This window comes from Ammospiza nelsoni, chromosome 1 (genome assembly GCF_027579445.1).
Source record: "Ammospiza nelsoni isolate bAmmNel1 chromosome 1, bAmmNel1.pri, whole genome shotgun sequence".
NCBI lineage: Eukaryota > Metazoa > Chordata > Aves > Passeriformes > Passerellidae > Ammospiza > Ammospiza nelsoni.
The window spans coordinates 147,671,164-147,698,915 of NC_080633.1; the positions used below are offsets into that span (position 1 = coordinate 147,671,164).

At 37.9% G+C, this 27,752-nt stretch overlaps 1 protein-coding gene across 2 annotated transcripts in view; it reads left to right on the plus strand.

Moving 5' to 3' along the window:
- Window positions 1-27,752, plus strand: part of KHDRBS3 (KH RNA binding domain containing, signal transduction associated 3) — a 90,800-nt gene that overhangs the window by 33,941 nt on the left and 29,107 nt on the right. For both annotated transcript variants that reach the window (XM_059488600.1, XM_059488610.1), the window contains exons 3-6: window positions 2,372-2,488; window positions 4,625-4,771; window positions 10,929-11,068; window positions 21,587-21,779. In XM_059488600.1, coding sequence (XP_059344583.1) covers window positions 2,372-2,488; window positions 4,625-4,771; window positions 10,929-11,068; window positions 21,587-21,779 — 597 coding nt within the window. The remainder of the gene's footprint in view (window positions 1-2,371; window positions 2,489-4,624; window positions 4,772-10,928; window positions 11,069-21,586; window positions 21,780-27,752) is intronic.

Consider the following 27,752-nt stretch of genomic DNA (forward strand, 5'->3'; position numbering starts at 1 on the left):
GCAGAATTTCAGACTTGCAACACAAGTTTCTTATGCTTCAGACTTGTCAAATCAGATATTTGGAGCCTCGGTGCTCAGAAAAGAATAGTTCAGTGGATCTCAGGATGCAGACAATACATTTTCATGTTCATTAAATGTGTCTAGAGCATGTCATCTGTGCAGTCCTTGTATAGCTTTGGTAGTGTCTGACTTTGGCACTAGAGATTTCATGGTTTTTAAAAGGTGACAACTTTTGGAGGTATTTAAGTTTGCTGTGTCAAGTTTTAGATTTACACAACATTAAACTACTTGGTTTTAACTGAAAGAATATAGCTGCAGTAAAGAGTAAGTATTTATTTTTGTTCCCAGTAGCTTAAAAGACTGTTATAAGTAGACATAAGTAATCTTAAGTGATGCTTGAAAAACTGAGGTGGTGTTCCTCTACATGAAAGATTTACTTTCAGCTGAACTGTGAGCTTCCTTTAAGAAAACTCTTGATGAGGAGTTGACATCTCGAGGTTCAAATCTGTTATGAGTTGTTTCAATTGGTTTGCTTTCCTTAGTTATATCTTCAGAAACAGTAAAATCAGAAGTCCAAGATAAAGGAATCTCTAGAGAACATCTGTGCCTTCAGATGTTCAACCTTCTGTTGAAATAATGATTGTAAATTAAATTGCACAGGACCCCATCAGTGGCCTTGAGTTTTGAATATTCTCAGCAAGGGAAATTTCTGCCTGTATCTGTTCAGTCTTTCTGATTAATATTTTTATTGACTGTGTCTTAGGACCTATATGAAAAAAATGGACAACTCTAATAAAAAAAAAGAAATTCCCTGAGAACTTTTTGGTGTGACCTGATAATTTCAGAAAAAGACTGGTTCATACAAGACCTTAAATTTAATAAGCTCTGTGGATTTTAGTGATCTGTAAGCCATTTTCTCAATAGTTTTGTGTCAGGTCTACATCGGGAATAGAATTTTCAACCAGTAAGGGGAATAAACTTAAATTCCATATTTAGTTGAGATGTAATACTTGTTTTTCTTTTTGTGTAAAGCTGAAATAAATGAACTGGAGCTGTAGACTTTGTGCATTGTAGGGTGAGTGCAGCTGGACCTTTGTTCCATCAGCCCTTCAATGTAGCAACAAGACATTTGGGACTGCCATTGCCCCATTGTTAGATCCTTTCAAGTAACTCCAGGTGAACAGGAAGATCAGTGCAGCCCATCTGGGCTCTTCAGTGACATGGTAGTAGAGGGACAAGCAAAGAACTTGTTTCATAAATTTGGGTGTATGAAAGCTTGTTTGCTGTTCAGCATCAGTATATTTTATTTCTGCCTAAAGTTATCTTTTTAACATGATTGCGTCACTTCAGTTGTTGAGTACCTCAACCTTCCTATCTGTTGTAACCAGTTTTCCAGCACTGTTTATCAGGGCAAAGGGGGAACAATACCTTCTTTAACCTTCCTTTTCTGGTTGAGACATCTGGAGAAGCCCTTCTGTTGCTCTTTGTGTCTTTTGCCAGATTCAGTTTCAGCTGTGCTTGGGCCTTCCTCACCCCAGCGCTACACAACCAGACTTTATACTCTTCCCAGGTCACCTGTCTTAACTTGCCACTGTCTGAGTATTTGTTCTTTGCCCTTTAGTTTGACCAGCCTGTCCCTGCTCAGCCATGCGGGTCTCTTGCCTGAATTCTCGCTGCTGGGAATCACTAACGCTTGTGTTCAATAGAAGATCTGCCAGCTCTGTTCCACTCCCTCATCCCTGAGGGTGCTCTCTCAGGGGATCCCACTGACTAGCTCCCCAAAGAGCTGGAAGTCTGCTTCCCTAAAATTCATGAGCCCAGCTTTACTCCTAACCTGATCCACATCCAGTGCACTCCAATCCTGCTGTCCCCATTGAGCTCATTTGCTTTGGTGACCAGCAGATGCCATACTGCCTCCTTTCTGGTAGGTCTGTCTGTTACCTGGCTCAGGAAATTGTCCCATATGCATTCCAGGAGTCTCCAGGGTTGCCTGGGGCTCACCTCGCCACTTTTCCAGTGGGTTTTGGGGTGGTTGGAGTCCCTCAGTAGGACAGAAGCCTTGGGCACGATGCCTCCTGTTAGCTGGAGCAAGGTGGCTTTGTCAAGGCTCCTCTTGACCAGGCAGCCTGTATTGGACATCAAGTTATCCTTGAGTTCAGATACTTCTGTTTTGCTGGAGCCACTGACATTCTATTAATTGTACTATGTGATTGTACTTAATATTTTTTAATTTATGATCTAATCATTTGCACCTATGATCAAAAGCTGTTTCAGCAAAATATCCCTTTTATTTACTCATTGCTCATTAATTTACAATTAAAAATCGAATGAAGTTAATGTATTGGTTTTTTGTTTGTCTGCTTTCTTACAGTTCAACTTTGTGGGAAAACTTTTGGGTCCACGTGGTAATTCTCTAAAGCGTTTACAGGAAGAAACACTGACAAAAATGTCTATTTTGGGAAAAGGTTCCATGAGGGACAAGACAAAGGTAAGGCCTGACTATGTCAGTGGAGTTTTGATATTTCACTTTAAATTTTTGAGGAGGGGAACAAACCTTGTAATGAAAATTGGAACAAATGAAAAGCATAGGAGATCCTAATATTGATTATTGGTTAATGTCTCTCTTTGGCCAGTCAAGCCAAGATTCCACATGCAGTGGAATCAAGCCAATAGATGTCACATAATGGAAGGCAGAGAATTTTATGGGAGCTATATTGCTGTCAAAGAGGGATACTGGAATGGGAACAAGTTGAGGCTTTTGTCTTGATCTTCATGGCAAAAGAAAAAAAAAACACTGAAATGCATAATGTGTTCCCGAGGTTGTGAGATGTAGCCAGTGAGTGAATGAGCTTATTTTCATTTGTGTGCTGTTATAAGAGTTTTAGTGTTAGTATTTTCATAGAATCACAGAATGTCCTGAGCTAGAAGGTGCCCACATGGATCATCAAAGTCCAGCTTCTGTCTTTGCAAATAATGGAGAAAGTAATGGAATCATTGCCAAGTCTTGTTACAGAACTAAAATAAAATACAATAATAAAGTGAACTTAGCAAAAAAAGCACAGATTGACCGTAAAAGTTTGGTTATGGGAATGATCTTAAAAAAACGTGCATTGAAATTCTGTATGTTTTGTTGGTGCTGATTGAAATGCTTTTTTACCAGATCCTAAACAGAAAATGGTGACTCTTATATTGCTCATTGCTTTTATCAGCCAACTCAATTGATAAACAGAGGAAGGAAGTTTCTTAGCACTCTGTGTTCTGCACAAACTAACTGCACAGTGATTTTTTTTCCTCTTAAGAAAAAAGGAGAGGGAACATGTGGTACAAGTACATACTAAAAATCAGTATGTGGAGAACTCAACTAGCTTCCAGGGCTAGTGACTCATATGTTTTGAGTAACTGTGCCTAAAGTATTTAACTGAGAAGCACCTCCTATTAAAACTAAACATTTGAGCTGTGATGTTTATATTAGGTTACTTTTTATTTTTATGATCTCTTATTTTTATTGACAAAGTAATGATTTTGCTGACAGAGTCTAATCCTGCTGAGTGACCTCTTAATAGTCTTGGTCTGGGTGCTCTGACAGTCATCTAGACTGGTTTTTTTTGGTAATTTTCCTGTTTTAAACATCTTCATAGTTAAACACAAATCATGTTGATAAGAATGTTATTCATGAGGAGCAGAAATGGATTGTCACATATAAACCTCAACCCATAATTAGGGGTGTGCAGGGGAGATTTCAACTATCATTGCAATTTACAATTTTAATAATCTTAAAGGTGAAGTGCTTACTTGGTGCTTGCCAAATATGGGAAGCTGCAGAGGAGTGTTAGCTTTTTAGACAACAGAACTGCTAATTATTTGATATAATACTATCATTGCATCTTAGGACCTATATGAAAAAAATGGACAACTGTAATAAATACTTTTTTTTTAATGAGAAAGTAGTTTTAGTGCTGATTTCATCCCTTTGGACCAGTCAAGTACACACAGGTGAGGGGCAGCCTGAAAAAAGCAAGTGCTGCCCTTTTGGTCTGTGAATCTTTTGCATGTGAATGTCAGTATTTCAGAACTGAGCTATGCTTTACTCCATTGAACTCAGCTTTGCAGTCATTGAAGTGGGTTGGGTGAAGTAAGATGAAAGAAATAAGCTTGGTACTGAGATAGCTAGTGAACTCTTTTTGCTAATGTTCTCTTCCCTCATTTCATATGCTGTTAGCTTTATGTCCAAATAGCACACAGTTCTGTGAAGGATGCACTCATTGGATAAAAACTGCAGTGTGAACAGCACAGTAATGCTGACATTGAAATAATATTGGTAAAAGAAGCTTGCTCTTGTGGAATATTAGATCAAACCTGTTTCTGTAGACTTTACTTTCAAGAAAAAAAAGTGTCTTCGTGAAACTGATGCACCTGGAAAAGCTCTTAGAAGCATTCCTCCTTGTGCTACAGTTTCTGTACCTCAGCAGAAGCTGTTGGCTCTTATTTTGTGTTACTTTTTTATTTGCTGACATCTGAGCATGACTGAACAGTGTCTGCAAATTCCTCTGGAGAAACTTGAACACTTGCATTACAATGTTTCAAACACAAATGTGTAAAAAACAATCTTTTTCTTATCTCCTAGGAGGAAGAGTTGAGAAAAAGTGGAGAGGCAAAGTATTTCCACCTAAATGATGACCTACATGTTTTAATTGAAGTATTTGCTCCACCTGCAGAAGCCTATGCCAGAATGGGACATGCATTGGAAGAAATCAAGAAGTTTCTCATCCCTGTTAGTATTTTTTTTTTAATGAGAATTCTGGTAGTCTTGAGTGAGAACTGTTATCTCTAAAATTGAGTAAGCTGGTCTAGCAAAGGTGTCCCTGTCCGTTGCAGAGGGTTGGAACTAGATGATGTTTAAGGTCCCTTCCAACCCTAATTGTTCTGTGGTTCTAAACAGTGCACAACATTCGTCAGATCATGTTGCTTGATTTCCTTTGTGAAAGAAATTATGATTGTCAAATACTTTGCATTTTGATACAGGCAGTTCACTGGGTGAATCTGCAACTGTCCGCACAAATCTCATGACTTGTCCTACAGTAAAAGAGAAACTTATTCTTGCTCAACTAGTCATATGCAAAGTATCACAGACTACAAATAATTGTAAAAGTCTGTAAAATGTGTGCCTTTAATGTTTTCTTTCTAAATATGAAGCATCAGTTTAAGAATTAATACATTTGAAGCTTTAGTATTTCTCTCACCTGTAATCCTGGTTTAGTATTGAGTGCTGAGAATCAATACAGGTTTATCTTGGATCTTCATTTTTATCACCATACTAGTGATACATGAGCTATACTTGTTCTCTGATGTATACTTCAGCTTCCATTGTATGGGTGTATAAAATGACATCTGGTTTGCAGTACAATCTTGTATTCCAGGTTTGGGATATATCCAGTTAATGGGTTTCTAATGTCTTCTATTAGAAGATAACTTCATCTGCTCCTCATGTAAGAAGCCACCTTACTTCTTTTCAATCTTAAACAGCTTGAAAAAATCCAGCCTCTCTTAGGAAGTTCTGGGGCACTTGAGGTGATGTTTCTCTGTGTGAAGTTCCCACCTGTTAAAGGGAACATTTCTTCAGTCTCTATTGGTGATCAAAGGAATAGTATAGAAAGCAAAGCATTCTCAAGGTGCATTGACTTATGTTTATTTTTACTGCTGAAAATGTTACCCAAGTGTTAGTGTTTATTTGTGTTAGATCTGGGAATTGTGGGGACCTGGCCGAGGAAAGCTTCCTGAGGCATGAGTGTGAGTGACAGCAGCTTGGAAATGTCTGAGTGGAGCCAGAGTGGCTGTATTGGGGACCAGCTGGGGTTGTCTCTTGCACAGTTGGTGCTGGTGACTTAACAGTGCTCCTGTGTGTATTTTGGGAGTTACAGTTTGTGCCAAACCTGGTCCACATCTGTGTAACCACCCAGAGAGTGGCTGGGCATCAGAACAGGCACCCCTGGGAGATGGTCACAGCACCAAGCCTGAGAGAGTTCAAGAAATGGACTCTGTGCTCTCAGGCAATGGTGGGATTCTAGAGGTGTCCTGTGCAGGGCCAGGATTTGAACTTAAATGATCATTCTTGATCCCTTCCAACTCAAGCTATTTTATGAAACTAAGTCTCCAGGTGACTGGAACTGTGTGCTCCTGGAGTGATTCTTCTGACTTGTTTTTGTCTGGATGAAGTGAGTTCATGTGCCCCAGTACTACACTGTGGTATGAACCAAAGGATGAAAAATGACAATTGTCAGCAAGTACAGTAGGAATATGTCCTGATGTGAAATAACCCTAATGTAGATGCACTTTAGGACAGTTAAAAAGCAAAGATGTCCTGAGTGTTATGTTCTCATCTTATAAAAAATCAAGCTTCACATTGTACATTTGTCTGCAGGTTCCAAATTGCTTTTTGCTGGATGCATATGAAAAGAGGTGAATGAGCATACTGCTGTTCAGACAGCCTAACACATCAGACAGGGGATACTCAACAGAATTTTTGTAGGAATGCTGGGCTGTCGTAATGTCAAAGGTTTCTCTATTTACATGATTCATGATTTAATGGTGTGGAGAGATAAGGAAAATTAAATTATTGGCAGCAAACAGCTGCCTTTTTTAGATAGAAATATGTTTAACTTGATAAATGCTTCTTGCACGTGCTGGAAGGAAGGATATGCCTGATCCTCATGCCCCCTTCATCAGAGGTCTTATTTTTCTTCATTGAGCCTGATTTCCCTAATGTTGCCATAAATGAAGTAAGCTTATCAAAACCTGGTCATTAGTGTGTTAAGGCAGTAGAATTACAGACTGATAATGAGCAATTCCATTGACTGGTGCTTATACACTTTTCCATCTTTATTTTTTGATCATTGCATCTTTATTATACTGAGCTGAACTGATGCTGCATAATCTTTCCTGAACTGTGGGATCAAGCCAACACTGTCTTTATTTTCCTTTGGCTTTTCAAATGTAAGCTTATCAGAATTGCTCTAAATGCCGTAATCTCTTTCACCTGCCCCCCCCTTGCAGCAGCCACTGAAGGAATAAGGAGCAGCTTTTTCTTCTCTAGAACAACTGTTTGGTTCACTGCTGCCAAATGCAACTTGGTTTTAAATTTTTGTTCTCCAAGGTCTACTGTGGCTTTCTTAAGAAATTACCTGTTTTATTTCAGGAAAGATGTCCTGCTATGAGTATATATGATTATGATCATAATTTGCATTCTTCTTACAATGAAGAGTCACTCTGACTTCCTACAGTTTTAGATGCTAGACCCAATTTATGAATATGCTTACTGTTACTTTTCCAGATCAGCGCTGAACATAAGATCGTGTTTGGTGCTAGAATGCAGAATACAGAATATCCTTGTGGTAGCTGACTATAGCAAAAATGCCTCAGTCTCTCTTATTGGATCTTTGGATCCATGGGCGAGCATCCTTGCATTGAAATTCAACCACAAGCAGCTGCAGTGGTGTAATTTCATTTAAACTATTACATGACTCAACCCAAAACATAAAAACTGGTTTTGAGGGTATTTTTGGCTGTGCTTATGTTGCCTTGAGTCTTACCTTTCTTCTGCAGTTGGAATTGTGGCTTCTGATTTTAAGTATATCCTTTTACCTTCCTTTAAATTATCCAGACTCTTTAGTTCTCCTTATTCTGGCCAGACTCTGTGGTCAGCACTCTTGTTTGAGTATTAGATTGGTGGGTGTTGTCCTTGATACTGGTTATCTCAGAATAACTTCTGTCAGGTCAAAAAGCCAGGTACTTTCAACCTCACCTGCCCCTGTGTTATACCAGGGTTTCAGGGCCAGCCTGGATGGAGCCCTGAGCATCGTGGTCTAATGAAAGGTGTCTCTGCCTATGTCTGGCCTTTAAGGCCCTTTCCATCCCAAACTATTCTGTGTTTCTATGGCTATGGCAGTTTTGGCCATTAGAACTTAGCCTGTTTTGCTTAATTTTTGAGCAGTGGCAGTCATTTGTTTTCTGACAGATACAGCACTAATTACCCTTTGTCTTTGGTTACCAGAGATTCTTGTTTTCCTTGTCTATAAAGCCAAGTATAGAAATGTCTTTGAGAGAACAATCTATACCAGTTATATGACAATGTGAGCAGAATTCACAACCTTTTCCTATAGCCTGTCCTACCTTTTGCATATTTGGTTTGTTAGATGTGGTGATGAAATAGCTTTTAATGGCATTTTGAAGAGCTTGGTGGCCTTTGGAAGCTCTCACAGACTTTTCCTTAAGTAAGCTGGCAAGTAACTGTAAGGTGTAAAAAGGAAACCTGATAATTATTGATTGCTCACTGTCAGGATAGAGATCTACTTGAGTGCTTTGCAAAGCTACAAGGGTTTTTTAGAGACCTGTCCTAACATGATATAAATAAATAGCTTTGCTAATGGTTTGAGTGATAAATTGAAATAAGGTCTTAAGCTAGAGTGATCCTAAAGAGCTGCTGCCAATGTGTTGATCTGGCTGGGTGAAGATCATAGATAAAATTTTAAAGAAAGTTTAGTTAGATCGTGTAAGTGTGGGGACTGGTGGGATGAAAATCTCTTGCATGGATCTTGGTGTAAATGCACACTCCATGGTTGGATAAGACTGTAGTTAGTCAGGGTAGGCTATTTATTCATAAAATGAGAGTACATCTGTTCAGTTGAAATTTAACAGCAACATTTGACTGAAATTCAAGTGCTGCCACTGCCAAAGCTGTTCAGAGGAGGAATGCAGTCTAAAGGGTTTCCATGTCTATCTTCTAGGTGAGGAAAAGATTATTGTCTGCTTAATTTGACTTGAAGTGCACTGTTTCCAGCAGTGAGTATTCATAAATTGACCGTCTGCTACTTTTAATTGAGGAATCCATTTCAGAGTCTAATGGATTAACACTGCAGCTTATCGTGGCTGCCTTGTACTGCCCCTTCACTCTGCATCCTCCTGCTGCCTCTGGCATCTGTGATAAGGGCCATGTTTTCTGTTCTGTGCTGTGCACAGTGGAGCCCTTCTCTGTGATCCAAGGCTGCTGCTGTGTCTGGTAATGTGCTGCAGGAAAGTGAGAAAGCATCAGGGAGAAAAGAAAAAGGGACCCAACACACACAGTGGCAACCTGAGCACATCTTTGCTAGGAGATTAAATTAATTGAGTAAAAAATGATCAAAGGTATTTTTCCAGGGGCACAGTTCTGAAAAAGATGTTTTGTGAAGAAATTATAAAGGGCATCTGATACAGGCTGCCAGAACTTTGATACTGTGTGTTGGTGGTACAGTGTCTTGGTGTTTTGTTCTATACAGGACATAGACTTTTGCATTTGTAGCCAGCTCTGATCCAGCAACAAACAAAAAATACAAAGTGGGTTTCTGTACAGTAGCTGGCCAGAACAGTGTTCAGTTTCCTGTTTTTAGTCTACTCCTTGTGATGGATTGGTTATGTATTGGGTCCTGGCCATTTAATAATGGACTCTGTTTCTCAAAAGCTTCAATTATGCCATTTGAAACAGTTATTTCAGTCTTTTAGACCTTTTTCATATTTTCTATTTTGTTTCTGCTGCTAAATTGAGGATGATCTCAGGTGGGCAGTTGGGAGTGAAATTTCAGAACCTATTTAAGGCAATTTGGACAAAATGCTGTTATGGTGCTGCTTCTTTTAACACCAGTAAGTTCCTTCAGCAATGGCATATAAAGGACAGCTTTTTCATTTCCATTTATAGAAGTCTAGGAGAAGCAGAATGCTTCAAGGATAATTGAGAGATTTGAATTCATGGAAGTATTAATCTCCTTTCAATGCAGGGTTATGTTTCAGAGTCTTTAAGACTGCCTGACAATTTTTTGGTCCTTGTCTAGTGAATAAATGTAATAAACTCAGATTTGCAGTGAGATGCAGATTCTTTGTTTTGTCATTGAGTTGCAAAACGGGCGGTGTTAGAACAAACCCTCCTTCATGAAATGGGAGGATTTGCAGAAGAGCTGTTGTACCACAAGTATCCCTTTGTTCCTGTGGGAGCACCTATTAATATTTTGATTCTCAGGTAGTACAGATGCACCTTGGGTAAAATAGTTATCTTTAATTCACCTTTATGGCTGCGTTCTGCTTGCCTCACTTTAAGTGGAGGAGAAATGATAGAAAAATACTTGTATCTCCAGAGTTCAGTGCTGGGTCTGTTTCATTCCTGTGTGCTCTGCTTGTTTCAGAGGTTTACTCAAGGTCCCTGAAAACTGTGCTTGAGAAGTACCATATTAATTCTGTCTGTAAAAACATGAGCTTTCTTTTTGCTAGACCTTGAGAGTAGAGGATTTGTGCAGACAGAAATAAGCCATATGTCCTTGGCATTTTTACCATTGCATATCATAGAATTTAATTTTTTGAGCTCTTTTTATTAGATAACAGTGTGTGTGTGTGTATTGAATGAATTCCTGTGTTCATTCTGTAACACCTGACTTTAAAAATGTGGATTCCTAATCTATTCCTTCATTTTCATGTGCTGTTCTTAACAGTGTATTTATTCTCTACTCTTTTGCAACTCTCTGTCTCCCCTCTTTTTCCTGCTTTTAGCTCACAGTCATTCTACAGCTGGAGCTACAAACTAGATCTCAGTTCAGAATATGGGATCTTGATTTTTTTTTCTGGTTTCGTCCTATCTCTGCAGCCTTTTAACTTTGCAATTTTAATTGGTAAAGCTACATAAAAATATATGCAAATGGAAGAAAAACATGCCTGAGTAAAAAAATAGAAGTTATTATGTAGAATTCTCTAATAATGTTTGGACTGAATATTATTCCTATCTTATTAAGTATATTAAACTTTTTCAGTGGAATGTTCAACTTTTTAAGAGGCGACTTTCAGGAGCGGTGTTTTCTGAGAGTGGTGAGTAAACAATTAAATTTTTTTCTCACTCTGCCTCTCCCTTGTTTTAGGACTACAATGATGAAATCAGACAGGCACAGCTTCAAGAATTAACATATTTAAATGGTGGCTCAGAAACTGCAGAAGTTCCAGTTGTCCGTGGAAAAGCATCGATTCGAGCGAGAGGAGTGCCTGTTCCTGCTTTGTCCAGGTATGTGGAATTTCATTGGAATCTATGCATTTCAAGCTTTTCCCTTCAAACACAATTTCTCCCCCAAGTACAACATGAAGGACTCCCAAAAGAAGAGCAAAAGATGGGGGAAACAACCTTCATTTATTGATGGAATTTTAATTCATTTGGACTGAATTAACAATGCTCTTGTGGAACTTGAATGCTGCCTTTGTAAAGAAGCAGTGCACAGCACAGGAGATGTTAAGTCCTACTGTGAGCACCTTGATTTCTAAGTTGATTTCAACCCAAGTTGCTCCTTTGGTGCAGTCTGTGTTTGGACCCTATGGAGCTGACAGCAGTGAATCTCTTACCTTGACTGATGTGAATTTAAGGCAGTATCTCCAATTTACAGAATGTTTTTCTTTTTTTATGGTACTACCAAGTTTTCATAGTCATGATGAAACGATACAGAAGTGGTTAGTAGAAGTAGTTAGAATTTGGATTTTCTTGTTTGAGTGGCACTTTGTGAAAAGTGGCTTTTGTTTGATTTGGGAGTAGGCAAAGTCCACTGCTTTTGCTGTTTTTCTTTGTCACAGGAGATGTATTGTTTTTACTCCAGCATTCCCCATCTTCACTGCAGTACTGGGATGGCAGTTGAAACTCCTTCAAAGTCTCAAGTGTGAAAACAAAACCTAAATAAAGTTCATAACTGTTTATGTTACAGAATACAGGGATTGTGGTTGCAGCACCTAAATGTGACTGTTAATTGTGGTGATCTTTTCTTCTGTTTTGTATACAGTTCTTGTCAATGCACCTTGAAACTTGCATTTCTGAATGCAAACTAATTTCTTTTTTCAATGCATTTCTCCTTAACTAATTTCTTAATAATACCCTGAAGCATTTTACCTCAGATGATGAAGCATGTTAGAAGAAGCAGCACTAAGGAAATATTCTATTTATATAGATCAGCTTAGTTACATGTATCCTGAAAATGATTCAAATGCAATGCAGAGTGAATCTTAATTTAAAGAAATTATTTTTATTGTGGGTTGTGTGCTGGGAGAAAAAATTCTCTCAATTATCAAATTGTTGTTCTTGTATTTTGTAATATCGTGTAAATATATATATACTGCTTTTCTTGATTTTAATGTTCTGAGTAATGTTAATTATATACCAAGACTCACCCCTTGATATTGTAATCACCCATACAAGAGTTCTTTCAAATTGGAGACCTCATTTGGTCTTGGAGGGAGTTTATTGAGGTTTTTTTATTGTTGTTGTTTTCTTTGTTGTTGTTGTTGTTTTGTTTGGTTTTGGGGTTTTTTTGGGGGGGATTTGTTGTTGGTTTTTTTTTTTCAATTTTTTTTTTTTTAATAGCTGTTTGTAACTTTGTCACAGATGCCTGTAATGGTTTTGCTACAGACTCTCAGTATGGATATATTTGCAGCACTATTTAAAGTTTATTTAATTTTCCATGACCTTCAGGTAATATTTCTGGGATACAGAAGCTATTCTTTGGTTGTTTCCTATCACCAAAGCTTGATGAATAATTTACGCTGTTAGTACCTAGTATGTGCATATGTCAGTCTTTTTTTAGAGTACTACATTTCTAACATCACAAGTTCTGTCCTCTGGATTTTCATAAATGTTTTTTTCAAATCTGCATTTTATGCAAGAGATACACTGTTACAGAACTTACAGAATCCTTCAGAGCTGGATTGTGAAGACACAACCATTAAGTGTCTTCAGGGTAAGTTTAAATGCTATTAGTGTTGGATTTGGAGATGACAGTAAAAGATTGTGGTTTTGTCATCACCATTTTTCACATACATTCTAAAGGAAAGTTAAATTGTGTCTGTTTGACTTGTCCTTACTTCAAGGCTTGTCTTTAACTCCAAGACACTTTTCTCTCAAATTGAAGTGCTCTGTTAGCATATTCCTTGAGTGAAGTTCAATTCTGTTGCTACTGAGATTCTACAGCCATTGAGCTAAAGATCTCAAACTCAGTTATAAAGCTCTGATTCTTTTTTAGCAGAAATGGATTTCAATGAATAATACTTTTGTTGAAGCAAAGCTTTAAAGGCTTTGTCTCAGAGTTGGATAAAACAGTTTCAATAGGCAGCATCTCTGAGATATCCAGGAGAAGTTGAAGCAAAGCCTCAGAAGACTTGCAAAATGAAGTTTAAAACCTTGATCCTAACCTTTCTTTGTAATCTGCAGAATGGTGTTATGATACCAGCCTTTATACATGAAACATCCTATTGAGTGTGTTTAAGTTCCCACTTTTGAAACCTTTATTACTCCTGAATAGTTTCAGTTTAAAAAAAAATACTAATTTATGCCTTTTTTGCTCCTTATCAGACATGTGAGAATTGGATATAATGCATCTTATTAAATCTATTTTTGGCTCCATAACAAAATTTTATTTTGTGGAAAACAGTACATTTGTATTTACATATTCTAGTTCATATACAGACATTCCTGTATGTGGTAAGTAATTTCCTAATGCTTGTGGATTGGAAACTCTGTATTCTTTTTTCTAGATTGTTCCAGATTTTCTTGACTACAATTTTATGACTCTAGAGCCAAGTAAGGTTTTGTGGGTGGCTGGATGGAATTTGTTCTGGAAGAGCTGTGTGTGTATTGCAGGCTTTAGATTCAGGAATGTTCTTTTCTCATCATTGATCTCAGAGGATACAGCTGATCCCTATAGATATTTCCTTTCTCCCCCCCTTGCCCCAAGTTTGTGTCCCTAATACTGTTAAAGATTACCTTCAGATGTAATCACAGCACTTCTATTTTCTGTAGTGTTCATGCTGAGCACTTTAACTATGTTGACATAACCCCTCTTCTGTTCAGCAAGAAGGGAAAGTGGTGAAAGTCTGGTTTTTATTCCTATGTTTTTATTATGATCTTAAATACTTTTCTGGAGGCAACTGTATAAAACGATCATACCAGTTGCTTTTTAATTTATTGTGATAGCAAGCTTAGAAGGACCCATGGTGTTTAATGTGATGCTGTTAAGGTGTGAAACCAGAAAATGTAACTCTTTAAGACTCAATGTTTCTTTAGCGTGTGCATTCCCATCCTGAATCAGGGCTTTATAAATGATAGCAACCAAAATGTGAATTTTGATTTCTGATTAACCAAAGACTTAAAATACATATTAAAATACATATTAACATTCTAGTAGAAGGTGTCCCTGCCCATGGAAACAGAGTTGGAATTTGATGATCATTAAGGTTTCTTCCAACCCAAACCTTTCTATGACTCTATACATGTTAATGTACACCTCCAAGGAGGTTTTGCAACTAAAGCAACATTTCTCTGTAGAACTTCACACTATTTTAAGAATAAAAATAAGATTCAAGAATCACTCATTTGTGACTCCAACTGAGATGTTTTAGAAAAGCAAAATTCTAGAGGATGATAGTAATAAGTCTAAGAATTTGGCTTAAAGTTCCTTGATACCTTGGGGTGGCATGGGGGGAACCATTTCATGTCACTTATGGCTAGAAAAGAGTGCTAGAATCACAGAATGGTTTGGCTTGGGTGGGACCCCTAAAGACCATCCCGTTTCAGCCCCTTCCATGGGCAGGACAACTTCCCCTAGACCAGGTTGCTCTAAGTCCCACCCTGGCCTTGAACACTTCCAGAATTGGGGCATCTGCAACTTCTCTGGGCAACCTGTGCCAGTGTTGTCTCACCACCCTCATCATAAATTTCTTCCTTATGTCCAATCTCAACCTGCCCTCTTCAATTGAAAGCTGCTGTTCCTCATCCTGTCAGTAGGGACCCTGAAAAAATTACTCTTTTTCTTATAAGCAGCTCCACTTAGTTATTGAAAGCCCACAGTAAGGTAGAGCAGGCTGACTCCACACCTCAGATTAAGAGAGATTGTATTTAAAAACAAGATTCTCATTAAAGAAATGACAGATTTCTGATTTATGCTTTCAAGAGGGTGTGGAGGGGTTTTTTACCAATTTATTATTCATATTTCAGTCTGTGCATGGCTGGGATCCTAATGGTTGAATGACTGTCACTGTCTGGAGGAAAATAAAACTTCTGCAGAAGATTTTAGTTAGAACTTGCTATCTCATATATTAGAAGTAAGATGAGCTGATGTGGATCACTGCTGCAGTGTGTTCACAACTTCCAGCTGCTTTCCTGCCATGTCTGGAATGAATTGGTTTCTTCTTTTGAAGAATCGCTTTTTTTCTTGAGAACATGTAGATAGTGAAGTGCAAAAGATTCTGTAGTACAAAATAAATATTTGACAAAGCCAGCTCAGGATCTAGGCCAAAGGCAGATATTATTAATGTTCATCATGTTTTGTTTTAGTTTTGTGGTCTCCCATTTTCCATAAAATTGAAACATGAACATATGTATTGCTGTTTTGAAATATAAATATGAAATAAAACTTGTGCAAGAGTGTTAACTCAATGGTGGGTCTTTTTTGTTGTTCTTGTTTTTTTCTTCAAGAAGGATGAAAAGTCAGGAATCTTGAGTTCTGAGTTGTGTCCGGATATCAGTGTTTTAGTATTTTAAAATGTCAGCACCAAAATAACAGGTCTGTTATTTTTCAGATGTCTAATATAAAACAAATATATTTACTGTTTGAGGAACACTGAATGTAGCTGTCTGTGCTCAAATGAAGATAATATATCAACATCTGGTAATAAAATTTTTTAGATCTATTTATTGAACAGTGTAAATCCCTGCAGATATGTAGAACTATGAATGATACAGTTAAGGAATTTCAAGTGTTTCCTCATTGATTAATGTAATTTTTGAGAACTGTCCTAAATTTTGTGAGTATTTTTATTTTAAACTTATTCTTCCATTTAATGTTTCTGGGGGGACAGAGCAGAAAGGATCTTCATACCATTAACTATTCCAATTTTTTGTTTCACTAAAAGTGAAGGAAAGCTGTAAACTGACTCTAGTTGAGGTTTCATGATCAGAATAATTTTACTAACTCAACCATCCAGTGATGGGCTAAACTGGAAATAAAAATCAGTGTGATTCTAGAGCAGAGAAAGTGCTATATGAAATTATGGAAGTGGCTGTTGCTGAGGGCAGCTGGAGATGAGTATAAGTGAGATGCTGTGCCTGCTGCTGTGGGCAAGGGCAGTAAGTTAGTTTGCTGGAAATAAATCCTAGAAACACTGTGGGACTACTAGAAAGTAGAAATGTCAAATATTATTGCTAATAAAGGCCAAAGAGGAAGTGTATAAGTTGGTAAAATACTTTTTCAGTGGGAATCAATGATTAGATCAGTACTCTTAAATTCCTTCTGAGCATTCACAAATGTTTTGAGTCTAACATTGTGTAGCATAGTTCTAAGTGGCACTAGATTTTGGTGTTAGATTTTCTTGGAAATGCTTTTGCTTACGCAATAAGTTCAGGATTCATGCAACGAGATGTTAATCACAAAATTCAATACTTTAGTAATGCTGTAAGTGGACACAGTAAGGTAGACTTTGCATTTGCACATTTTTAGACATCAACCATCATCTATCATTGCTCCACAGTGTTTACAAATCACTTTAGCACCTTCTGACACTTTTGTTTGAGGTTTTTTCTCCCCTTCTCTAGTGTGTTTATGGTTTTATAGAAATTATGCTTCACTTTTTTTTCATACACTGAATTGCAAGTGTAAATAGTGAAATAATGTCATGAGAGGAGAGTTAGATTCCAACAAAAGCAGCTTTCATAACAGTATCTTCAAGGGATGATGTGGTAGGTGAATTAGATTAGATTATTCCTCCCATTTTGTCATGAAATACAAGCTATTAAATGAGTGACTGGGATTTGCTTTAGTTAGTCTGGTCCATGGTACCCAGATATAGAAGCCTTTTTTTAGTACAGAGCCTACTCCCAAATTTGGGAGTAAAATTATTCAGAATTTAACAATCTAAATTACTTGTGTGTTTAATGGAGAAGGGTTAACCTCTTCACTGGATCCACCAGTGCCAGATTAATAAATTCAGGAAAGTCAAACCCAAAGTGATTATAAAGATGAAACAAATATTTCAAATTGTCTTGAAGCAGTAATAATCTGGCAATAAAATGTTTCTTTGAGGGCAGGGCACAATGGACTCAAGTGCATAGGTGGTGAGCATTTTGTTGCTAATGCCTTTTTGGAAGTGACAATAACAGCACCTGGCTAGGCAGCAGGAATTGCTGAATGTGTTTACTGCCAATAATTAAATACTAGTGTGTGTTTGATAGAAATTGCAGTTAATAGGTACTTAAAGTTTTTCTCAAAAACAGCAAAAAGAAATTCAAATACTAGAGTCCCCTGTGATACTCCAGTACTTGTTTACTGCAGTATCAGACTCTGAGGGGTTATTGGCAAGAACCTTTTAATTTCACCTTTCCTGGAAATAAGACACCATAACCCTGTTCCAAAGTATTTGCACAATCAGAGTTCTCAAAAAATTTGGAGACAGATCTGTGGAGTTTCAGTGCTTATTTGTGCAGGCAACAAATCAGCCTGGATATATGGACTCAGCACTGTAAGAAGTTTTTATGGATTCTTACTCAAAAGGGGTTCTTATTGAGGACACTCAAAAGATTTCTTACAGGGACAGAGGTGACACCATGGTAGAGAGGAGAGAAAATAAGGACAAAAAAATACCTTTCTTATGTTTTAGAAAGTGAGCTGGTAGTCAAGGCTGACAATGGGCTGGCAAACCAGCTTTGATAATGTGTAACTTGTTACAAAGGTTTTATAAAGGAAATAAAACTAATCAGCAGTCTGGTAGCAAGGACGAGGGGAATTGGTGGCAGCTGAAATTTGGCTTGCAGAAAGATGTCCTTGGGCAAAGAAGCAAACAGTGGAAGTGGTCTAGGAGCCATGAGAAGTTTGATTTGATGGTAAGGTATCTCTGGATGTGATAAAACAAAGCTGGGATAAAATATGTAACATAATTGTTCTAATTATTAGCAGTTGCACAAAGATTCTTTTATTTGTAGATGAGATAGCGTAGAGGGGAAAGAGTGGAGAACAGACCCTCTGTGCAGTTTCTTCAGAGGCTTTGGAAGCAGATGGATACCCTTAAAAAGTAGTTGATTAGGAGATGAAAAGTCCAGGAAAGAAGGAAATTTCAAAATCAGCTTCATTCAGTTTTGTTCAGTCCTGGGTGTCTGGAGGAGCTCAGCACCTCCTGTTCCACTGCTCCCCTTGAGGAAGGTGTAGATTGTGCTGAGGGCACCCCTCAGCCTTCTCCATTCCTCTGATGCTTCTGTTGGACCCATCAGATAAGCCTCAGTCGTCATTGGTGGTATGAGGTGTCTTAATCTACTTAATTGTTCCTGATATGAGAAGTGTTCTAGACTGCTTATCATCTTTGACACAGTTCCTGATGCACTTCCAGTTATTTTATGTTTGGGTTTTTTAATTAGGAAATAAGCTCATTTAGGAAACAAGTCTGTGAATACACACAGTTGAGTAGTGAAGTTTTGTGTGTACTCTTATGTTTTCTAAAATTGTTTTTTTTTTTTAGTTTCCTGACCTCTGGACCAATCTTTGTTTTTGATGTTCTGTAGGCAGTTATAGTGCAGAACCTATTGGTTTGTGTAATGGTAGGATATATAAGTTTATATGTGTGTAGTTATGAACTCCCAAGTGTCCCCTCCTGTAACTTCGATTTTTTTAGCAATTTTATTTTCTAAAACATTCAGGTTGGGATTCACTTACAAATTGGAGTAGGCATTTGAACCTCTGTTGCAGTTTATTGAAAAATAGTGCACGTATTTTTATTTGTTCCTTTTGTTCTGTAATTTGTCCATAAACCATTGGCAGCATTATCCAGTGGATTACTGTAAGAACAGCTCTACATGAGGAACTTCTTCAGTTATTCTTGATTGTGTAGCAAAACCTTAATGTCCACGTGCATGTAGACATTCATATATGTGAATTGATCTGCTCTGGTGATTGAGGCTTGCTCTGAGAGGTTTCCTGATTCTGGGACAATTGAAGGACTTCAGTTATCTTGGACCTGCTTTTCTCAGTATATTGTTTTGTTAGGATTCTTCCTTTGAGGTTAAGAGTTGGGTTCAGCCTTGCAAGTGATACCTCTTTTAAAACTGTTCTAGCTTTACTGAGCTCCTATTGCCCTTTCTCAAGTGTTTTCTTTTTTGATAGTTGTTGTTTATTTGCTCTTACTTCCCACAGAATTGCTGTCTCCCAATATCATATATGCACATTTTAATCTTTTAAGCATTTTTAAACATAAGTTGTATAGCTGCCCTTTTCAAATTAAGCAATACCTGAACAGATCTGTTGTTTTTGCAAAGGTGTGCAAAGGTTCCTGTTCAAGTGGTTCCTCTATATTTTGAGTCTGTTCATTGTAAATGTCTGTCAAGCTTCTTTAGTTCCCCTATAACTTCTTTAAAAATAATAATTCTTAAATTAAAGGATTTAAAATTTACAAACTTTTATACAAGTTAAAAGAAATAACAATTTACAGTTTCTAAAAATTTCCTCTTAGCGTCATGACCTGATACAACTCAAATTCGTGTGGTGCTCATTGAGCTCTCCTGCCACTGGGTTTTCTGTCTTGGTGCTTTTCCAGCCTCCTCCATCCTGGTGCAGTAACATGAGAGCCATACATCTCAGAGTAAGAGGTCCTGTAGGAGGAAGGAACAGAGTTATGAAAAGATCATAAATGATCTCATAATGCAAGAGAAATATTATTTCCTACCCATCACCACTCCAATCCTATTACCTGTTTTTTGAAATGCAGAAAAGACCTCATCATGTGGATCTGGTTTTCTAATTACTTCTCAAGAATAAATCTATGGTGGCTTGAAAAACTGTACCTTTTTTCTTCCCTTAAATGTTTTTCCATATTTTTCAGCCTATTTCATTTCCTGCTTTCACTTGCACCCTGCCTGAAGGATGCTGTCATGATTATGCCTAATCATTCTTCAATCTTTTTAATGAGAGTTTTGTCTTTTTTTTTTGACTTGTTAGTGACTATATTCTCTGCCGCTAGGTTCATTTCCCTTTCTCTGGCTTCTCCTGGAAAGTATCACATTTGCTATTTCTGTATATTACTTTAGCAGGCTGTGTCTGGAAACTTCACTGCTCACCCTTGCCCCCGCTACAATGAAGTCAAATAAGCAGCTGGTAACCTATTCTGAGGGGGCATTCTACAGAATAGCTGAAACCAAGTAATAAGGACAGTTTTAAATCATTTACTTTCTAGGCTTGTTTAAAATACTTTGTGACTGTGTTTTGATCAGTAATAAAATTAATAAAATCTACCCTGGTTGTATTTTTACATTTTTTTGCATTCCTCATTCAGTGATGCAGTTTTTGAAATGCTACTTATTTGTGGTAAAATGATTTTCTGGTTTTGTGATTCTTAATTGATGTGAAATTATATGATTTGTATAAAATGGGATAGGAAATCATAAGACCAAATCTGGATCTTTGTCATACTGTTCTACTGAAATAAGGACATTTTTACTCAATTAATGGGCTTGAGATTGATTAGATAATGGCTTGGTAGGTAGAAAGATAGGGTAGAGCTTATGCCTTGTTTCCTTCTATGAATCTGTTAGAGTGTATGATAAGGGTCTTCTTTGGAACAATTCTATTTCCAACAGCAGTCATTCAGACTCCATTATAGCTCATGGGTTGAAATTATTTCCTTAAAAAGGGTATGTCCATTAGCAATGTTTTAGATTTCTTGTTTAAAAGGGTAATTGATGAAAATTTCTCACAGATTGTACCTCTAAATCTCTGCCTTGACTAGAGGGAGGTAGGAAGAAAAGCCACTTCTAAATGGATCAAATGTTTTTTGAAAACTGGTTCAACTGAAGTCTCATATTTTTCATTCATGTTAAGTGTCCAAAGTAATGGAATGCAAGTTAGTGCCTATCATGCTTTCAGAATTTTTAGACCAAATTTACTGTTATTTAGAGTTCTTAAATACGTATAGGACATCAGGTTCTATCCTATAATCACCCTGCACATTTTATTACATTTGGTTGTTTCCTGAAACAGATGGAAATTTCTTCAGATGCAGAAGAAAATGTACTTTTTGTGATGCACTCAGTGTCTCACAACCAGTGTGATTTTTGGGTTGTGATACAGAAGCTTTCATGGAACTAGAAGGGAGAAGCTTTCATGGGATCAGAAGGGAGCGGCACAGATTCCTCTGTGCAGGGTTTGAGTATGATATTGCCTACATCTTCAAACAAAGCTGTTACTCTGTGCTTGTGATTTCACATACTAGAAATCAAATTCCAGTGAGGTTGACCGATTCCAGCAGGTTGTTTTGGGTGTGCCTGAGTGTGTGAGAATGACTCAAGTCAGTGCAAGGTTCATCACTGAATCCCTTGTCTCGTTTGTATCTTCCAGCATTTTTTGCATAACACGCGCAATCGGATTTAAGCCTACAGAGAAAGGACAAACTCTAAATCTCTTCTAGACTTTTTCTGGTTGTAGCAAAGCAGAACTGCCAGGATGTGGGGGAGGGAGGTGTTGGAAGGGAGGCCCTGGGTATGGTGTCTAATGGTCAGTGGTCCGTGTGTTTGCAGGGGCCGTGGGGGAGTGCCTCCACCACCAGCAGGAGTGCCCAGAGGGGCACCAGCTCCCCGGGGAGTCCCTCCCAGCAGAGGACCCGTCAGTCGGAGCCGGGGACTTCTGGCGCCCAGAGCACGAGGAGTTCCTCCCCCGGCAGGGTACCGGCCCCTGCCGCCGCCCCCGGCGCAGGAGACCTACGGGGAATACGTAAGTGGAGCTGTGGGTGTGCTGAGCGTGGGGCATGGGTCCTTCTGGAGAGGGCAGATCCCTTCAGAACTCTGTACAATTAGCACCTAAGTGCTGACCCAACATCTCTGACAAATGTGGTCATCTCTCTTTATCATTTCAGGCTTGAACTGCTTAATTTAAAAAAAATAAATTGGGTTATATGTATACACCATCATAAAGACATTTGCAGTACATTTGGCAAAATAGTTATGTGCCTCTTAAATGTTTAATATTAGGTTTCTGCTTTCCAAAAAATTTGAAAAATCACGATTGTTGTAGACTTCTAATTCTCAACTAAAACAGAATAATATTCTAATCTTCCTTCCTAAGCCTATCTTTGTGGTCATATAGTAGTTTAATGGTCAGACATGTAAAATATTTTTATGAAAGCTTCAGAACTAATCCTAAAATTTTAACAATGCACCTCAATAAGCCATACATATTCATCTTGATTTTATTGTATTAAACATTAGAATCATATCAAAATACTTTTTATGTTGTATATGACAAAATGATGCAGTTATGAATTGTTAAGGAAAACTGAACTTACAGAGCAGTAAGATAGAGAAAAAAGATCATTAAGTCAAAACTATAGTGATAAAAATGAATTTAGTCTTTTAGGAAAATAATACCTTCAAGGACAGTGCTTTTAATACTAAAGGTTTTAGTGTGCCCTCTTTACAGCCAAGTGTTTCTGGACTTCATTGTTTAGACTAACAAAAAGAGATTCTGTTTTCCTGAAAATTTGCTATTTAGATTTTTTTTGCTTTTGTCTAAACCATTCTTTCACCTATCTTCACCTCTCTTCTTCCAAAGATCCCCACCAAAACCATCTAAATCAAATACCTGGTTTTCTCCCTTTTGGCAGAAAACCAGTTTTCTATATAACACTTGTAGCTCTATAAGGGAAGAAATTCAGTGTTGTTAATATGAACATTTATGCATATAATTGAAAAATTCAGAATTAATGTAGTTCATTAATTTTGAGAAAGAATACCAACATGCCTAAATTCCCCCTGGCTATACTTGACTAGTCAGAGTGGGTACTGCAAATAAGTGGTTCTCTCACAGTGACTTCCAAGGAATCAATCCTCATTGTACACCTATTTCCAGGACATACATTCTAGAACACATAGAGAGATGGTAGAATAGAAACCTCTTTGAGTAACTTCATATTTCTTTATGATCTGCTATTTATAGAATGTGTCTATAGAAGGGGTGTGGAAGTAACAGCTGCTTGCCTCAGTGTCGTGAAGTATGCTTCGCTTCTGGGAGAATAATTAGAAAATAGCACTGTACAGAAAAATAGTGCTGCAATAAATAACTTCTAAAAAGAATTTTCTTTAGAACTGGATCCCTTATCTACCAAAAAAGATACCTTTGCAGGGATAGTTATAGTTAGATAGATATAGTACTTAAAGCTGTAGTTGGAAAAGCAGTCCTACATGGTCTATATTTTCTTTAGAAGAACGTTTAGCAGGGACATAAGCCATTGGTGTGTTGCATGTTCAGTGTTAAATTTGATGCTTGGTGTTTTTTACCTGTCCATTTGCAGGACATTATCTAAGTGCCTTATCTCTGTCTTTTACAGGTTAAGGGAGCATGGTATGAGTCTTTAGTAGTGTTTCTGTGCCTTCTTTACTGATTCCTGCTTAGTTATATCTAATACTGAAGCATTAGTTTGCCAACCTGAGCAGAATAAGGTCTTGTTGATTGAGAAGTGTATGTAGAATGAGAACATCAGAAACACTGGGGGGTACCGTAAACTATTTTAAGCACCATCAAAGCTTTGGAGACTGAGATATCCAGAGAGGTTAGAGAGAAACCTTTAGAAGTGTATTGGGTTTTTGTGGCCAGGTTTTGGTAGCAGAGGGCTGCAGGGGTGGTTTCTGTGAGATGCTTTTGGAAGCTGCTGCTGTGCCCAGCAGAGCCAGTGCCAGCCAGCTCCAAGGTTGTCCTGCTGATGGCCAAGCCAAAGCCCGATGGTGGTACTACCTCTGGGATAATGTATTTAAAGGAAGGAAAAACATCTCAGCCTGGAGCAGTCTGTTTCTAAATGACTTCACCCCATGCAAGGTTCCTACTCTGCAACAGTTCATGACGAGCTGCACCCCAGGGGCAGGGCTCACATTGGAGAAGTTTGTGTTGGACTGTCCCTGTGGGAGGGATCTGATGCTGGAGCTGGTGAAGAGTGGGAGATATCCTGTCCCTGAGGAGGAGCAAGCAGGGGCAAGGTGGGGTGAGTTCACCACAGGCCCTGCTCCCATTCCCTGCATTGCTGCGAGGGAACGAGTAGAGAATTTTGGAGTGAAGTTGACACTGGGAAAGAAGGGAAGGGTGCAGGGGAAGATGTTGCTCAATTGAGTTTTAATTTCTCATCATCCTACTCGGATTTCATTGGTAATGAGCTAATTTACCCCAACTGGGTCTGTTTTGCCTGTGACAGTAACTGGTGAGTAACCTTGGGCCATGCGGCTTTTATGTCCACCTGAGTAGGGGAGTGACAGAGAGGCTTTGGTGGGCACCTGGTGTCCAGTAAGGGTCAACCCACCACAAGAAGGCTTTCTACTGAAGATTGGAAAGTCCTGAGGATTCATGAAGCTCTTGATTCCCTTAGGTTTAGAAGCCTTTTCTTTGTACTCCTTAAACAAATGTGAAACTGTGCAAGTCCAGGAAGAAGCAAACTGTGTGTGGATGGAAGCTTTGAACCACTCACTCCTATAACTGAATATTTAAAGGTGATTTAGGGTTTCAGTATGTAAAGTCCTTGTCCATTTCCTCTGTTGAGTGCTATTAAATCTACCTTGTTACAGACAATGAATTTCAACATCCTTTTTCCTTCAATCCTTTGCTAACTCTGTGTAGTCCTTGAAACGAGTGAATTTTTTACATCTGTGATGATCTCAGTTTTGCCTCTTGCTTATCCTGATATCTCTCCTTCCTCTGCTTGATTGTTTTTTTATAAATAGTTGTCTTCAAAATGGGAAAGAGAATACCTATTTCATTCTGAAAAATTGGAAGGGTTACATTTAGAGGAAGTATTTCACATGGGGAAAACATCACACGCAAAAAGTCCTTAATTTGAGATGCATTTTAAGTTAAGATCAAGAAAACTGTGAACATTGCTGTCCTGTGTTTAGAGTCCACAGGGAAGTGTTCCAGAATCTTGTCCATTACAGAAAGCTCTGCTCAGAGTGAGCTGCCTCTGTCTTCTGTCACCTTTCTGGGGTCTGTGCATTGGTGGCCTTTGAATGCTTTGGCTGTCTCTGCAGAAGTCACACAGCATACTGGACTAGCAGCAATAGTGGCACATCTTTCCAGTTCAATATAAGCAGTTTTCCCACTCCACTGTTGCCAGTCTCATTTATGTGTGAGCCTCAGCTGCAGGACTCATTCCTCCTGAGACCCCACCACACTGTTAGTACCATGATGAAGCTTTTGAAGCCACTAAATGACAGTTCCTTATCATTTTCTCTGAAGACTGACTCTTTAATAGCTGTAGCATCAGCCTGTATAGGAAAAATTCCATCCTCTACAGCCAGCCAGCTTTATAACTCACTGCTCTGGTTGCTGTGATAAACTTTCTCTGAAGACTAGCAGGACTCTCATTTTTCTTTCCTCAGCTGCTTAGGTCAGGAGAAAACATGTTGTGACGTGTGAAGCATGGCCAGGATTATTTTTGTAGCACCTGGATGAGGGAAACCATACTAGGTGGATGCTACATTTGTTGAAGAACTTACAGATGGTTTCAGGAACATTTTTCTCTTAATTAAATGGGATTTTTTTTTCCTCTACTCATTGAACTATACTGTGCAATAGACTAAAATATTTTTATGGATTTTTAAGCTGACAGCTTATTCCATTACGATAAGAAATAGAAACTGTATTTAAGTACTAGCTGGATATTTTAAGCTTTTCTACAATTTTCCAAGAAGCAGGAGTGTAAGGTCAATTCCTTAGCAAATGTTGAGTCAAGCATGGGTTAGATCAGAACTGCTCAGTCTCAGTTACTGCCTCATCACATTTGTTGCTCTTGGCCTCGTCCTGCTGTTGCCTTCTTCTCAGCTTCCAACCTCTGAGGCTTTTTTCCAAATAAGCGACACACAGTGGGACTGAAGCTTTTTAAGACTAGATTTTTATTTGATGCTTTTTTCATTTTACAAAGGCAAATACTTAGTAAATATTCTACCAGTCTTTCACTTCTGTACTTTGCATGAATATATTTGTGATGATGCTGTGTCAAGTCCTGTTCTGGCTGCTTAATTGTGTTAAATGCAAAGTGAGTTTTATCTGAGTTCATATTTTTAGGCATTAAGAACTTTAAACATGGATTTAAAACCTGTTGCTCTGGCACTTAAAAAATAACTCATCAGTCCAGCATGTTGTCGCCAAGACTTGCTTCAACACTACTTTGGAAGACTGTGAGATCTGAATATTCCTCCGTGTTCTGGATAAAATTTGTGGCAGAGCTTTATTTCTGGTTTTGGCCAATTTATATATGTTTTCTTGTGTTCAGAAACGGGTTAACTCAGGGACAGAGTTTTCTGATGCACTGACCACGTGTAATTTCTAGCAGCTAAAGCTCCAATGGCATTGCTTTCTGTATTAAGAAATAGAGCCAAGATGGAATGTCTACCAATAGGAGAACAAGGGAGCCTTTCTAATGTTAAGTAAATTGTAACTTTAAAAAGAACACTGTGAGTTATTTCTAATTAGATTTCAAAAGTATTTTAACTTGGATACAGATACAGGCCACTCAAAAGGATGTACAGAACAGTTGGATACAAAATAGTTACCGATAGCAACAAACTTCAAAACCTACTCTTTAAAATCTACATTTAGTTATTTCTTCTTTCTGCAAAACCATAAAGGTTAGGGATTTTTTTATAAGATTTATAGTTCCTGAAGCATTCATTTGTGGATATTTCCAGAAATACATTGCTTTACTGATGAACAAAGCCCATCTCAGACTCAAGATTGTAGTTCTCACACTAGGTCTGTGTTGTGAGACTGTAATTAGCACTGAATGTGTACTGTGAAGTACATGTGTATTACAGATATTACAATGCTATGAGACTGTGCTTGTCCTGTTTCCCATGAGAAATGGGGAAGACCCAAAACATTACCATAACCTGCTGTCTAACAAAATCTCACCCAGAATAATGAGCAGATGGTGTGTTGTTCTGTCTCTTTTTATAAGTAAAATCTCAGTATTTTTTAGTACTGGGAGGCGTGTGGATCAAATTCCTGTTACAGGTATTCATATTCCCTTGGGTCTGTCTGGAGATGATGTGCTGACCACCAGGATACTGTCCCAGCATACACAGCACTTTCTGTCCTTTTGGTTTGGCAGGAAATCCTACAAATTTGGTAAGCCTTAGGGAAAGTTGATTCACAAATAATATTTGTCCGGATGGCTAAGAAATTAATTTCATGATCCAGTCGGTATAACAAAATACGAATGTAGGTGTCCATTGGATAAAAGAATAATTGCAGTCTTACTGTTTACAGGGGAGAGCCCATTCCATTGAAAACCCTATATCCTGTTATTTAGTTCACTTCCTTAGAAAACCAGTGCAAATTCTGTTTTAATCTCCATCCTTAAGTTTGAATTCCCTGTCTCCATATTGAGATCATAATTAATTTAGATTTTGAAAAACTGAAAATTAGGATTAATGTGGAATCAATTTCTTGGAGCTATTAATACATTGCTGATTTTGAGTGGTGAACTGTTTTTAAAGTGGAGTTTTCTCATTGATATTCACTTGCTGTTTGGGGTTAAAGAAGGTAAGATCTGTAGGGAAAAAAAAGAGAAAAATCTCTGTATACCATATAAAAAAACCCCATTTTTTATTTACAAATAAAGGCTTCTTGAAGTTGAGGTAGTAAAATATTCGTGAAAATAAGGGCTAGTCTAGATGGCATAAGACTTTGAAAAGAATTTAAATTCTA